At 42.6% G+C, this 16,365-nt stretch overlaps 1 protein-coding gene across 3 annotated transcripts in view; it reads right to left on the reverse strand.

The window, feature by feature from the left end:
• LOC128645777 (inactive phospholipase C-like protein 2) overlaps window positions 1-16,365 on the reverse strand; it is a 410,224-nt gene that overhangs the window by 210,105 nt on the left and 183,754 nt on the right. For all 3 annotated transcript variants that reach the window (XM_053699021.1, XM_053699014.1, XM_053699030.1), the window contains exon 2: window positions 6,867-9,347. In XM_053699021.1, coding sequence (XP_053554996.1) covers window positions 6,867-9,347 — 2,481 coding nt within the window. The remainder of the gene's footprint in view (window positions 1-6,866; window positions 9,348-16,365) is intronic.

Consider the following 16,365-nt stretch of genomic DNA (forward strand, 5'->3'; position numbering starts at 1 on the left):
CTTGACCTTATGCCAGGCGAAACCACGCTCTTCACACCAGAATAAGTAAGCTCTCCAAACCTTATGATAGATGCGACGCGTAACAGTCTTATGAGCCTGAATGAGAGTGTCAATAACCCTCTCAGAAAAACCTCTTTTGGATAAGACTAAACACTCAATCTCCACGCAGTCAGCCTTAGAGAATCTAGATTTTAAAGAACAAAAGGACCCTGTTTCAGCAGATCCCTGCGACAAGGTAACTTCCACGTAGGAGATGAGGACATCCCCGCCAGATCCGCGAACCACATCCTTTGCAGCCATGATGGAGCAATCAGTATCACTGATGCCTGCTCCTGCTTGATGCTGGCCACTACACAAAGGAGAAGTGGTAATGGTGGAAAAATGTAAATTAGATTGAACCTCCAAGGCACTGCTAATGCATCTGTTAGCTCCGCCTGAGGATCCCTGAACCGCGACCCATATCTGGGCAGCTTGGTATTGAACGAGGACGCCATGAGATCTATCTCTGGTGTCCCCCATCTGTTGCAAATCTTCGTAAACACCTCGGGATGGAGAGACCATTCCCCCGGATGAAAGGATTGTCTGCTGAGGAAATCCGCTTCCCAGTTGTCCACACCCGGAATGTGGATTGCTGACAGCGAGCAGTTGTGGGTCTCCGCCCACTCCAGAATCCGAGATACTTCCCTCATTGCTAGGGAGCTCCTCTTTCCTCCCTGATGGTTGATGTAAGTCACCGAGGTTATGTTATCTGATTGGAATCTGATAAACTGGGAAGAACCCAGAAAAGGCCAAGCCTTCAGAGCATTGAAGATTGTTCGAAGTTCCAGAATGTTGATCGGGAGGAGGGATTCCTCTCGAGTTCAGAGGCCCTGTGCCTTCCTGGCACCCCAAACAGCTCCCCAGTCTGATAGACTTGCGTCCAGAGTCACAATCTCCCAGGATGGTCTCAAGAAGGTTATCCCATGGGACAGGTGATCTGGACAAAGCCGCCAGGAGAGCGATTCTCTCGACAGGTTTTCCAGAGAAATCTGTTGAGACAGATACGAATGATCACCGTTCCACTGTCTGAAGAGGTCTGAGATGGAATCTGGCAAAAGGAATTATGTCCATGCTGGACACCATGAGACCAATCATCTCCATACACCGAGCCATATAGGGCCTTAAGGAGGTCTGGAGGGCAAGATAAGCAGATGTTAGCTTGTGACGTCTCTGGTCTGTAAGAAATCTCCTCATGGATATGGAGTCTATTATAGTACCCAGGAATTCCACCCTGGTACTGGGAATAAGAGAACTCTTTTCCAAGTGTATCTTCCTTCCATGAGATCGAAGAAGAGATAGAAGGGCTTTCGAATGGTACTCTGCCAAACGACAAGATAGTGCTTGAACCAGAATATTGTCCAAGTATGGCGCTACTGCTATACCTCTGGTTCTGGCCACTGCAATAAGAGCCCCTAGAACCTTCGTAAAAACTCTTCGAGCAGTAGCTAGACCAAACGGAAGTGCAATAAACTGGAAGTGCTGGTCCAAATCTTAGGAACTTGAATTGTTCCCTGTGTATTGGAACATGAAGGTAAGCATCCTTCAGATCTATTGTGGTCATCAACTGTCCTTGCTGAGCTAAGGGAAGGATGGACCATATTGTCTCCATCTTGAATGAGGGGACAGATAGGAACTTGTTTACGCACTTTAGGTCCAGAATCAGGCGGAAAGCTCCCTCCTTCTTTGGGACCACAAAAAGGTTTGAATAGTACCCCACACCTCTTTCTGTAAGAGGTACCGGGACAATGACTCCCAGGGAGGAGAGATCCCTCACGCACCCCAAAAAGGCTTCTCTCTTTTCTGGCCTTGAAGATAGGTTTGACAAGAGGAATCTGCCCCTGGGTGGATGAGACTTGAAACCTATCCTGTATCCCTGAGCGATGACCTCCAGGACCCATGGGTCTTGTACGTTCCCAAACCAAGCGTCTGAAAAGAGTAACAGTCTGCTCCCTACGCGATCCAGAGCCGGATCGGAGGCCGCCCCTTCATGTCGACTTTGTCTCGGAGGGCTTCTTGTTCTGCTTAGATTTATTCCAGGACTGAGCCGGCTTCCAAGTCCCCTTAGATTGCTCAGGCTTTGCGGAGGGCTGCTGACAATGGTATTTATCCAAACGAAAGGAACGAAAATTAGGACCTTGTCCTTTAGGTTTTTTCTTCTTATCCTGCGGTAAAAAGGCACCTTTGCCTCCAGTAACCGTGGAGATAATTGAGTCCAGGCCTGGACCAAATAGAATCTTTCCCTTAAATGGGAGGGAAAGAAGTCTTAACTTCGAAGTCATGTTTGCAGACCAGGACTTCAGCCAGAGTGCCCTATGGGCTTGAACAGAAAAACCTGAAGCCTTGGCATTTAGGCAAATAATTTGCATATTTGCATCCCAAATAAAAGAATTATCAACCCTTAAGGCCTTAATTCTTTCCTGGATCATGTCGAGGGGACCCTCCACCTCGATCAACTCAGATAAAGAGTTGCGCTAGTAGGTAGACGCTCCAGGAACCGCAGCAACAGCTGCTGCCGGTTGAAACAAATATCCTGTATGTTGAAACATCTTTCTTAACAGAGTTTCTATTTTCTTATCCATGGGCTCTTTAAAAGACGAACTATCCTCAAGCAGGATAGTAGTGCATTTAGCAAGCATGGAGATAGCGCCAGCCACCTTGGGGATGGAGCCCCACAACTCCAATTGAGAGTCCGGGACCTGGAACAATTTTTTAAAGGAAGAAGAAGGGGAAAATGAAGAACCAATTCTTTCCCATTCATTCTTAATAATGTTCACCATCTTTACGGGAACCGGGAAGGATAGCAATATTTAACCTTTCGCTTGTGCTTAGCAGGGCGAGGTAAAGCACTAAAGGCTGCAGACACTGCCGTTTGTAATTGCTCAGCAAAGTCTCGCGGTAAAAGGGCCCCTCCAGGTGGAGGATTAGGAGTGCTACGGGAAGCTGCATGTGTAATAGGAGATGAGTGTAGGGTGCACACCTCACGGGACGGAGACTCCTCAGAGCTGGGCGGCTCAGTGGTATCAAACATATTAACTTTCTTTGACATGATTACTTTATCAAGGCATGTGGAACATAATTGAGCAGGCGGGTATACCGCGGCCTCCTCACAATATAGACATGAATTAGATTTAGGTAAAGAGGGAGTACCCTCTAACGCATCAGAATCCTCCATAGCTTGCGCTTATACCACCAATGGCTGGGGCACTCACCACCTCCTATGACCTCTAACGCATCAGAATCCTCCATAGCTTGCGCTTATACCACCAATGGCTGGGGCACTCACCACCTCCTATGACCCAGGCCAAACAGAGAAACCGCTTCTTGTCTGGTAAACCGCACAGTCAGGAAAGAGGAAATCAGTGTAACCACACCCGGTCACATGGTGGGCAATGCAGATCCGCCCCTGCTATAGGAAAAAAGCACGCCAAGCCTTGAGTGATGGAAGCAGGCAGTGAAACTCGTCAACACTGATTGCTTAGGAGCTGTTAATACGAGTCTGGATGGGTTCGCAGAAAGACTCTCCCTGCATCTCCAGACTTGAACATTCATCAATGCTCTCACTGAGAGGCTGACAAGACTACTTAAAACTCCAGTCCCATTTTGAAGGGTAGATACCCTTCATAAGGAACTACTCTGAATCTTCTGACACTTCTCTACCAACCTCCTTTGACAAAAGGCAAAGAATGACTGGGATATGAGGGAAGTAGGGGGAGTATTTAACACTTTGGCTGGGGTGTCTTTGCCTCCTCCTGGTGGCCAGGTTCAGTATTTCCCAACAGTAAGGAATGATGCCATGGACTCTCCTCATATTAAGAAGGAAATGTGTTTCCTGTTCGCTTTACTTTAAAGGGACATTAAACACTTGGAGAAGTTAATATAAAATAATAAAGCATATATATAAAAACAACTATGCAATATACTTTCATTATTTAATTTGTCCCCTTTTCCTGTAATTCCATTCTGAAATTGTGAGTTTTTCAGTTCCTGTTAAAAATAGAAGTGCAGAACACTGTTATATTCCAATCATCCAATGGCTGCACACTCTAGAGGCCTATTTATAACTGCCTCTAATTGGCCAGAGCAGAGAAGGCAACCTAAGTTACAACATGGCAGCTCCCATTGTTTTATAGACACTAAGGGGCAGATTTATCAAGGGCCAAATGGCCCTTTATGCCCCTGTTTTCGTGAGAGCCTTCAGGCTCGCTGGAAACAGCAGTTATGAAGCAGTGGTCTTAAGACCGCTGCTCCTTAACTGGTCCGTCTGCTCTGAGCGGTGAACAGCAATCAACCCGATCAGATACGATCGGGTTGATTGACACCCCCTGCTAGCGGCAGCATTGCACAAGCACCAGAATTGCTTGTGCAATGTTAAATGCAGACAGCGTATGCTGTCGGCATTTAGCAATGTCTTCCGGACATGATACGCTACAGCGTATCATGTCGGACAGACATTGTTAAATCAGCCCCTAAAACTTTACACTTTTTTTGTAAATACACTTTAATTTAAATTACGCTTTAAAAAAAATACATCTACATGTTATTCTCAGACTAACCTTATCTGTGACTGCATCATTTTGTCTAACATTTATTTAGTGTGTAATGTCCCTTTGATTTTTTTTCATGCAGAGTAAAACATTTCTTTTACATTCTAACTGATGTGGTTTAACACACAACAGAACATTTCTGAGTACAGTCACCCTTTTAAATGAACTGGGGTCTTACCTCCTACTCAAAGGTTGATTTCTGCTGCTGCTTATTGCTTGCATAGCTTTGCTATAGCCAATACTGCAGTAATAAAGATCTTTTATATAGGTGGCAGATTCAACAGGTAAAAACAGCTAATGGCAATAAAGGTAAATTAGTTATTTGTGAACAATTTAAATGGACAGTAAACATCCTACACAATTTCTCTGCAGTCTTGCAATAAACAAACTGGGTGAGTTTAAAAATGTTTGAAACGCTTTATCACCATTTTTGCTGCAAATGTTTTTCATTAGCCAAACTCCACCCACCATCTGCCTTAAACAAAGATAGCCACGGTCATTATGTTAGCAAATTATCTTGGTTTACAATTCTTATAATCTTGGCTGAAGCCCATTAGGGACAGATAGGTGGCAGAGTTAGACTTGTGAAGTCTGCCATGTGCACTATCATGCAAAGTATATTTCAATTTTTTTATACTACACATAATTAAAAATTTTATATTGCACTCTCAAATTGTTTATTGTCCCTTCAATAAACTTCAGGAAGGTAAAATTGATCATTGGGGACACTTTCCCAGTACAATGTCACTTTGTTTTGTTTATATCATACCCTAGTGTTTTACTAGTTCATTTTGCTCCTCCTTCCACTAGTAGGAGCCAATCAGCTTTAATAATGCAATGCGCATCCAAAATACATTACATGAATGTCTAAACAACAGCGCAACTAGTAGTTTTCCATGGGTGTAACACCTTGTCTGCTGTGCTTAGAGGAATATATCTCCTCTAACAAGGCCCATATCAGAAAAAAATATACATCTGGCAGATAGCTGTACAAATTATTTGAAAGAGAACTGCCAGATATTTCAGGAATTAAAAGTAATTTTTGATGAAGTCAGACTGATAAAGCTTTGAAAAGTTCTCATGTGAGAAAGGCAAAAGTGATCTAAAAGAGGCTACAAATCGGGGGGACGCCATTTGCTGAAAAAAGTTACTACACAATGCCTATTCTTTCTTTCTTTGTGTTTCATATGTAAAAGACCATTGAGGGCTTTCTCCCCAAGGGTGATGGGAACAATCAGATATGAATCCTTTCCCAACTTTGCCTAGGGGTGATATAGCTGCTCCTCCACTGATGACTCCCATATAAGTTGAACTGTAGGTCTGAGGTAACATGTATACATTATTTCAGTGCCATATTGTCATTCTGAACATAACCAAATTGATACACCTCATAACACTTCTCTCTGAAAGGTACAAGCTGACTAAGAGACTGCATCATGGTTTGGATTCCAATTCAAGCTATTTAGCTATCTCCATCTCCCTTGGTCTCCTTGTTTTGTATCCTCACATATTAACGTTTGTTTGTTAAATAATTTTGAAAAAAAAATAAAAAATCCTTTTAATATACAGATGTGATAGACCTGTGAAAGCAATGTGAAGCAATGTATTGCAGACCGTTTGGACAACCAAAGGGCTAAAAGCTGATCTAGATGTTTTTTAAAGGCAGCAATGAAAAATTATTTAATTTTGAAACCATTAACTCTTCGCTCCTAAACAGATTTGGTCTCAGCTTAAATAGTGTAAATCACTGAACCGACACTTGAAAACCGAATCAACAGATTTCCCCATGTTTATTTTGACAATGCTAATACAGTTCAAGGTGAACCTTGTCAAAACAATTAGGTTTGAAAGTGGAGGGGAAAACAGGATAAAATCTATTTTCAGGTGTACTTCAAAATAAAGGGAAGTTGTTTTGAATTAAATGTGTTATTGTACTGCAGGACGGAAAATAAGCTTTTGCTCAGCGGTGAGGATAATCCAGAACAGGTTTGCATTTCAGCAAGAAAAGGCCTGATCCTGTGCAAGCCTGTTCTAATTACAGAGCAGAATTTCGGAAACTCTGTATTAAGACACATACAGAGCACAGCAAGATTTTAATACTCGCTTTTTGGCTTATGTTTAATTAGAAGGCTAGGGCAGAGGAAAGTGAAAGAAAAAGCAAGTTGCAAAGATTAAAGAAAACATCAAATATATATATTTTTTTACAAATATAGTGACATTTTTTATATATTAAGAATATAAATTTATCTATTGAATAGCTCAAATCGTAAACATTAAATTTACCTGTACGTTTTCCCGAAGGTCAGTGGCTTCACGTAGAGGCTGTGTCGCTGTCCTAAACACCTCATCAATAGCTTTGATGCCTATAGTCTTGGTTGAAGTGTATTCCCGAACTTTTTTCCCTTTACGTACATAGATACCTCTTTTGTGCACCTTCCCACCACCACGCCTGTTGGTGATAGCAATGTGAACAAACAGAGTGGTGTTCGGCAGGAACTCTCCTGTCAGAGACTGCAAGGGGACATGCCTAAAGCCAGTTTGCAAACACTCAAAAGGAATTGTGTATTGTGCTATAAACTCATCACCAATATAGTCATCGTCTAATACCACAAAGCGCAGTATGGCCAACTCTGGAAGGTTGATGTGGAACTCAAAGCTCTCATCAAATATCGGATTGTCTCCATTCTGGGTTACTGTTTTAGTCCTGTGTTCTGCACAATCTGCAGGGATGCCATGAGTCTCCACATAGACATAGGGCTCCACCACATCTCCTTTAGCACCTGATCCTTTGGGTTTTGGGAGGTTCTGCCCACTGATAATCTTTATGTGGAGTAGTTGAGCTGACACACCCGGTAAAGAGTCCTTAGCATTGGCACTGAAATAAGACACTTCTTCCCTCATAATGGAAGGGCGGAGGACATAGCCACAGTTTCCATTTTGTCTAAACCAACCATTGTTGAGGTCCATCATTAGACCAGGAGTCTGGTAGTTCATTGCAACTATTTGACAGCCACACTTCCAAAAGTCCTGAGGGTTCATATTGCTGGCATCTATCCGCATTGAGCTAGGATATACCCTAGAAAGGAACTTTTTGTTATACTTTACAAATTCCTCAGGGTTTTCATTAGCAAAGCGACTAGCCATCACCTCATTAAATGAGCACACCTGCCAATACTTCTGGCTCCTCTTGGATGTCTCAAAATCCATGAATTTCACAGACTGGCACAGGTTCACCAGGTCAGAGAGTGCTTTGCATAAGCGTAGCTTTCTGTGCCCCCCTTCACTGAGATGTTCACTGCCATCATGCCCCAGTCTTCTAGCTATTTCCATGCCTTCATCTTCATCTGTTACATCCCCCTCAGAATCATATAGATCATGGGGTAGTTTCTTGCCTTTTATGAGTATCTTCCCTTTAAGCTGTTCTGGGGATGGCAGGTAGATTTCCTCAGCATTAGGTGGATCTTTGTACAGTTTGTCTCCAAGAATTTTCTTTAAACACTGCACAATTTGGTGTTGTTGCCGGACAGAACAGTGAACTACCAGGCAAAGAATCAAAGGGTACTCCGATGTTTCAAATGCATATTTATCAATTACACTAATCACACTACGAAAGGTCACCTGTGATAACATAGATAGGCCAAGGTAGATAAGGGGTTCATTGTCTGGACCATCCCAAACGACTAATTCAATACTCCGACATCCCATCTTCAAAGCATGAATGTACCCACTAATATCTGATGTGCCCCAGTAGTGGTCCTCTAGCTGACATGCGCTATGAGCAGAATTTATGTAGTAGTGAGACAATGGCCTGGTCATGTCCTGGCAGACCTCCTTATGGTGGGGGTCAAAGATATGGCAGTCAGAAGAGAGAAGGTAACGTGTAAACCCATCAATTGTTAGGTAACCTCTTTCTCTTCCTTCTTTTGAAGGTTCATACTTATTAATGATTTCCAGTGATGTGTGTTCATTCACTTCTTCCATTCCTTGCTCCACCTCCATAAAAATCATTAAGTCTTTCATGTCTAAGTACTCTTTATTGCTAGAAAATTGTACTAAAAGAAAGAAGACCTCAGGCCTGGTACACAGCTCACAATAAGCTTCCACAAACACATCACATGTAATAAAGCTTCCATATTTCTCGCTGATCTTTTGTACCTCCTTAAACTTTAGTTCCACAGTTGAGGTCTTCATGCCAGGGTTAAGCCCCTTAATAAGTTGTATGGCTCTAGACACTGGTATCTGACCTTCATTGTCTATATCTGCAATCTCAAATACAGATGAGATCCATAGAGTTCGTAAGCTTGTTTGGCTGGTTCCTTGAACATTTGGAGTGTGCTTTCCATAAGAAACTAAGTACCTGAGTCCCATTACCCAAGTGTTGACAATATCAGCAGAGCTAGCTACAAGGTCCAATGACTCATAGTTCTCCCCATAGATTATAGAGAAAGCACATTCCTCTGGGAATGTGTCAGCTAACCCATTGCTTCTCAAAACAGGTGTCTTTTTCCCAACCCTGACCTCCCTAATTGCCTTAATCTCCAATTTGGCTTTCTCAGAGTCTTTCTTGGAGGGCTCCCATCGAAGGAAGTGCATGTCTGGGTCCAAGAGAAAGAATCGATTATACATCCTTGAATTGGAGCGTACTTTCTTCATCTCACAGCCTTCCATCATGAAGGAGATGCAGGCAGCTGTGCTGTTGATCTTTCGATTGTTGGGCATTGTACTGAAGGAAACTGTCTTCTTCTGTCTTTGACGTGATCCATCCTGTAAAGTACACAGAGAAAGAGATTGAAAACATGTAAGTAAGGAAGGAGGAAACATGTCAAGGCATTAAACTAACAAGACTGTTGGAAAGCATGTTTAATACCTGCACTATATTTTCCCAAGGCAGTAATAAAGTATGTGATTAGAAGGTTAGAAAATGGTCTCCAATCCTTAAATCTTCTCTTTGACTAACAGGATAATTTAATCTAGCCAATCAGTTTTTGTACATCTGTATTAAATTAATTTCTTTCTAAACAGATATTTTGATAACAGAGTAGGACGTTGCAATTAGTCTATACTGAAAAGAATAAAATAATCTGCTATATATCTATTCATTAAAGTGCTTGGGTTTGATACAGCAATGTTTACATACAATTTATTTTTAAGAATGTTTTAAGTTTTTGTAACAGTTTACAAAACTTCAGCCAAATCAAAATAATAATATTTTAAACATATTACAATAATAAGGGTTGTATCAGTCACATGTAATTGCCTGTTGTGTACGCATCAGCAATTATAGCAGGATAACTGACTAGAAGTTCAGCTTAGTTGCCCCCAAGAAGTTGCTAAAATAAAAAAAAACTATTTTTAAATGTATCTAGGGTATTAGCATTCACTACCTCCTTTGGTAATGAGTTCCACAATTTTATTGCTCTTACAGTGAAAAAAACATTTCCGTTGCAGGAGATTAAATCTCCTTTCCTCCAAACTTAAATTGTGACCACTTGTCACAAACAATTTTCTTGGAATAAACAGAGCTTCTGCCATCTCTGTATATGGGCCTTGAATATATTTATATCAAGTAATCATGTCACCTCTGAAGTGCCTATTTTCTAAAGAAAACAGACCCAGTTTGGCTAGCCTCTCTTCATAGCTTAAAGGGACAGTATACACTAATTTTCATATAACTGCATGTAATAGACACTACTATAAAGAATGTACAGATACTGATATAAAAATTCAGTATAAAACTATTTAAAAACTTACTTAGAAGCTCTCAGTTTAGCTCTGTTAAAAAGGTAGCTGGAAAGCCCACTGCAAGTGGGAAATAAGACACTCCCCCCTCCCCCTTCTTTTGCATATGAAAAGACCCTTTACACAAACAGAAGCAAGCTGGAGTATGTATCTGACGGTATTCTCATAAAACTTTGGGGCTTGGTTAGGAGTCTAAAAATCATAGCAATGTTATTTAAAAATAAGCAAAACTATACATTTTAAAAAAAACAAACTTTATGGGCTATATAAATAGATAATGTACAAAACATTTATGCAAAGAAAAAATGAGTGTATAATGTCCCTTTAAATTCTCGATTCCCCTTATTAGCTTTGTGGCCCTTCTCTGAACTTTTTCTAGTTCTGCAGTATCTTTTTTTGCAATCAGTCCCCAGAACTGCACTCCATACTCAAGGTGAGGTCTTACCAGGGATTTATATAGTGACATAATTATGCTTTCCTCCCTTAAATCAATGCCTCTTTTAATACATGCTAGTATCTTATTAGCATTTGAAGCCACTGTCCTGCATTGTGCACCCATCTTTAGCTTGTTATCTATTACTACTCCCAAATCCTGCTCTGACCTAATGACTTTACTTAACTTAGTATCATCTGCAAAAATCGAGATGTCGCTATTTAATCCTTGCTCCAAGTCATTTATAAAAATATTAAAAAGAAAAGGGCCCAGTACTGATCCCTGGGGGACTCCACTGATTACCATTGTCCAATCTGAGTATGATCCATTCACTACTACTCGTTGCTCCCTATCTTTTATCCATATGCAAAACAGAATGAGAAGCAGTCAGCCAGGAACGAACAACAGCATCAATAGCTTGTTATATGGCCTGGTTGCCACCTGGTAGTAGCTTCTTTCTGCCCAATTGTGCTTTTCACAGAGGAAAAGACATCCAGACGTGGACTCATTGCCCAATGTGCTTAGAGGGATATGGCTGCACCTCACTGACGAGGCCCAAAGGAGGCCGAAACGATCATCTGGGGTTGTCATGTTCCTTGTTCAGAGGAGAATTGCCAGGTATTTCGGGGCTGGACTGACCATGTCGGGCGGGATCAGACTGATATACTACAGGAAAGTTTTCCTCTGTGAAAAGCACAATTGGGCAGAAAGAAGCTACTACCAGGTGGCAACCGGGCCATAGAACAAGCTATTGATGCTGCTGTTCGTTCCTGGCAGACTGCTTCTCATTCTGTTTTGCATGTCTTTTATCCAGTTATTTATCCATGAGGTAACATTTTCAGCTATTCCCAGTCCCTTAATTTTGTGCAATAATCTCTCATGTGGCAATGTATCAAACGCCTTTGCAAAATCTGAGTATATAACATCAACTGATTCCCCTTTATCTATATTTTACTTACTTACTCATAGAATCTAATTAGATTAGTTACACAAATATGCTCATCAATATAATCCCTTCAAATATTTTCCCCACTATTGATGTCAGACTAACTGGTCTATAGCTACCACATCAGCTTTACCCCAATCCTGGGGGACCATGCCCAAGGATAATGAATCTTGAAAAATTAAGAGAAGAGGTTTGTCTATAACAGTGCTAAATTCCCTTAACACACTTGGGTGTATTCCATCTGGGTCCGGAGTTTTATTTACCTTAATATTATCCAGTTTTTTCTGATATCCTCTATACATAACCCAGTTAATGGTTAACAAAATAGTTAATAAAAACAGAATTTATGCTTACCTGATAAATTACTTTCTCTTGTGGGGTATCCAGTCCACGGATTCATCCTTTACTTGTGGGATATGCTCCTTCCCTACAGGAAGTGGCAAAGAGAGCACACAGCAGGGCTGTCCATATAGCCCCCCTCTAGCTCCACCCCCCAGTCATTCGACCAAAGGTTAGGAAGAAAAAGGAGAAACCATAGGGTTCAGTGGTGACTGTAGTTTAAACAAAAAAAAATTACCTGACTTAATTGCCAGGGCGGGCCGTGGACTGGATACACCACAAGAGAAAGTAATTTATCAGGTAAGCATAAATTCTGTTTTCTCTTGTAAGGTGTATCCAGTCCACGGATTCATCCTTTACTTGTGGGATACCAATACCAAAGCTTTAGGACACGGATGAAGGGAGGGAACAAGACAGTTACCTTAAACGCAAGGCACCACTACTTGCAAAACCTTTCTCCCAAAAATAGCCTCCGAAGAAGCTAAAGTATCGAATTTGTAAAATTTGGAAAACGTATGCAGTGAAGACCAAGTCGCTGCCTTACAAATCTGTTCAACAGAAGCCTCATTTTTAAAAGCACATGTGGAAGCCACTGCTCTGGTAGAATGAGCAGTAATTGTCTCAGGAGGCTGCTGGCCAGCAGTCTCATAAGCCAAACGGATGATGCTTTTCAGCCAAAGGGAAAGAGAGGTAGCAGTCGCTTTCTGACCTCTCCTCTTACCACAATAGATAACAAACAAGGAAGATGTTTGTCTGAAATCTTTAGTTGCTTGTAAATAGAACTTTAAAGCACGGACCACATCAAGATTGTGTTCCTTCTTCGAAGAAGGGTTAGGACACAGAGAAGGAACAACTATTTCCTGGTTAATATTCTTGTTAGAAACAACTTTAGGAAGAAAACCAGGCTTGGTACGCAAAACTAACTTATCTGCGTGGAACACCAGGTAAGGTGAATCACACTGTAAGGCAGATAATTCTGAAACTCTTTGCACAGAAGAGATAGCTACCAAAAACAAAACTTTCCAAGATAACAACTTAATATCTATGGAATGTAAAGGTTCAAACGGAACCCCTTGAAGAACTGAAAGAACTAGATTTAGACTCCATGGCGGAGCCACAGGTTTAAAAACAGGCTTGTTTCTGACTAAAGCCTGAGCAAACGCTTGAACGTCTGGTACCTCTGCCAGACGCTTGTGTAAAAGGATAGACATAGCAGATATTTGTCATTTTAAGGAACTAGCTGACAATCCTTTCTCCAATCCTTCTTGGAGGAAAGACAATATCCTGGGAATCCTAATCTTACTCCATGAGTAACCCTTGGATTCACACCAACAAATATATTTCCGCCATATCTTATGGTAGATTTTCCTGGTGACAGGCTTTCTAGCCTGAATCAGAGTATCTATAACTGACTCAGAGAAAGCACGCTTTGATAGAATTAAGCGTTCAATCTCCAAGCAGTCAGACGTAGAGAAACTAGATTTGGATGCTTGAACGGACCCTGTATTAGAAGATCCTGCCTCATTGGCAGTGTCCATGGTGGGACAGATGTCATGTCCACTAGGTCTGCATACCAAGTCCTGCGTGGCCACGCAGGCGCTATCAAAATCACAGAAGCCTTCTCCTGCTTGATTCTGGCGACCAGACGAGGGAGAAGGGGAAACGGTGGAAAAACATAAGCCAGATTGAAGGACCAAGGCGCCGCTAGAGCATCTATCAATACCACCTTGGGGTCCCGGGACCTGGACCTGTAGAGAGGAAGTTTGGCGTTCTGACGGGACGCCATCAGATCCAACTCTGGAGTGCCCCATAGCTGAGTCAGCTGGGCAAAAACCTCCGGGTGGAGTTCCCACTCCCCCGGGTGAAAAGTCTGATGAGTTCAAAAATCCGCCTCCCAGTTGTGTACTCCTGGGATGTGAATTGCTGAGAGATGGCAGGAGTGATCCTCCGCCCACCTGATTATTTTGGTTACTTCCGTCATCGCTAGGGAACTCTTTGTTCCCCCCTGATGATTGACGTAAGCTACAGTCGTGATGTTGTCCGACTGAAATCTGATGAATTTGGCCGCAGCTAGTTGAGGCCATGCCTGAAGAGCGTTGAATATCGCCCTCAGTTCCAGAATGTTTATCGGGAGAAGCGTTTCTTGCCGAGACCATAAGCCCTGAGCTTTCAGGGAGTCCCAGACCTCACCCCAGCCGAACAGACTGGCGTCGGTCGTTACAATGATCCACTATGGTCTGCGGAAACATATTCCCTGAGACAGGTGATCCTGAGACAACCAATAGAGAAGAGAATCTCTGGTCTCCTGGTCTAACTGAATTTGAGGAGACAAATCTGCATAATCCCCATTCCACTGTTTGAGCATGCATAGTTGCAGTGGTCTGAGGTGTATCCGAGCAAAAGGGACTATGTCCATTGCTGCTACCATTAATCCGATTGACTCCATGCACTGAGCTACAGACGGCCGGGAAATGGAATGAAGAACTCGGCAAGTAGTTAAGAGTTTTAACTTTCTGACCTCCGTCAGAAATATTTTCATTTCTACCGAGTCTATTAGAGTCCCTAAGAAGGGAACCCTTGTGAGAGGGGAAAGAGAACTCTTTTTGATGTTCACCTTCCACCCATGAGACCTTAGAAAGGCCAATACAATCTCCGTGTGAGACTTGGCTCCTTGGAAAGAAGGCGCCTGAATTAAGATGTCGTCTAGGTAAGGCGCCACTGCTATGACCCGCGGTCTTAGAACCGCCAGGAGGGATCCTAGCACCTTTGTGAAAATTCTGGGAGCAGTGGCTAAGCCGAAGGGAAGAGCCACAAACTGGTAATGCTTGTCCAGAAAAGCGAACCTTAGAAACTGGTGATGATCTTTGTGGATAGGGATGTGTAGGTATGCATCCTTTAGATCCACGGTAGTCATATATTGACCTTCCTGGATCATTGGTAAGATTGTCCGAATGGTCTCCATTTTAAATGATGGGACTCTGAGGAATCTGTTTAGAATTTTTAGATCCAGGATGGTTCTGAAAGTTCCCTCTTTTTTGGGAACCACAAACAGGTTTGAGTAAAAACCCAACCCTTGTTCCGCAATTGGAACTGGGTGGATCACTCCCATTGTATGTAGATTTTCTACACAGCGTAAAAACGCCTCTTTCTTTGTCTGATCTGTAGACAGACGAGAAATGTGGAACCTTCCCCTTGGGGGAGAGTCCTTGAATTCTAGAAGATATCCCTGGGATACAATCTCTAATGCCCAAGGATCGTGTACATCTCTTGCCCAGGCCCAGCGAAGAGAGAGAGTCTGCCCCCTACTAGATCCGGTCCCGGATCGGGGGCTACCCCTTCATGCTGTCTTGGTGGCAGCTGCAGGCTTTTTGGCATGTTTACCCTTGTTCCAGCCCTGGTAAGGTTTCCAGGTTGCCTTGGGCTGTGAAGCGCTACCCTCCTGCTTTGCAGCCGGAGAGGATGAAGCGGGGCCGCCCCTGAAATTACGAAAGGAACGAAAATTAGCTTTGTTTTCTGCCTTAAAGGACTTGTCCTGAGGGAGAGCATGGCCTTTTCCCCCGGTGATTTCTGAAATAATCTCTTTCAATTCCGGCCCGACCAGGACCAAAATGGTGAAACCTGAATTTTTTGCCGCTAACTTAGCTATTAGGAAAGCGGCGTCAGTGATAAAAGAATTAGCTAGCTTTAGAGCCTTAATTCTATCCATAATTTCCTCATAAGAGGTCTCCGTCTGGAGCGAGTCTTCCAGTGCCTCAAACCAGAAAGCAGCTGCAGTAGTTACAGGAATAACGCAGGCAATAGGTTGGAGAAGAAAACCTTGTTGAACAAAAAATTTCTTAAGTAAACCCTCTAACTTCTTATCCATTGGGTCTTTAAAAGCACAACTGTCTTCAATTGGTATGGTTGTGCGTTTAGCAAGTGAAGAAACAGCCCCCTCCACCTTAGGGACCGTCTGCCACGAGTCCCGCACGGGGTCAGATATGCGGAACATTTTCTTAAAAACAGGAGGGGGAACAAAGGGAACACCTGGTCTATCCCTAGTAACGATATCCGCAATCCTCTTAGGGACCGGAAACGCATCAGTGTAAACAGGGACCTCTAGGTACTTGTCCATTTTACACAATTTCTCTGGGATCACCAAAGGGTCGCAGTGATCCAGAGTAGCTAATACCTCCCTGAGCAAAACGCGGAGGTGTTCTAGTTTAAATTTAAAAGCCAATGTATCTGAATCTGTCTGAGGAGGAACCCTTCCTGAATCAGAGACTTCTCCCTCAGACATCAAATCCCTCGCTCCCACTTCAGAGCGTTGTGAGGGTATATCGGAT

Source organism: Bombina bombina, chromosome 1 (assembly GCF_027579735.1).
Source record: "Bombina bombina isolate aBomBom1 chromosome 1, aBomBom1.pri, whole genome shotgun sequence".
Lineage (NCBI taxonomy): Eukaryota > Metazoa > Chordata > Amphibia > Anura > Bombinatoridae > Bombina > Bombina bombina.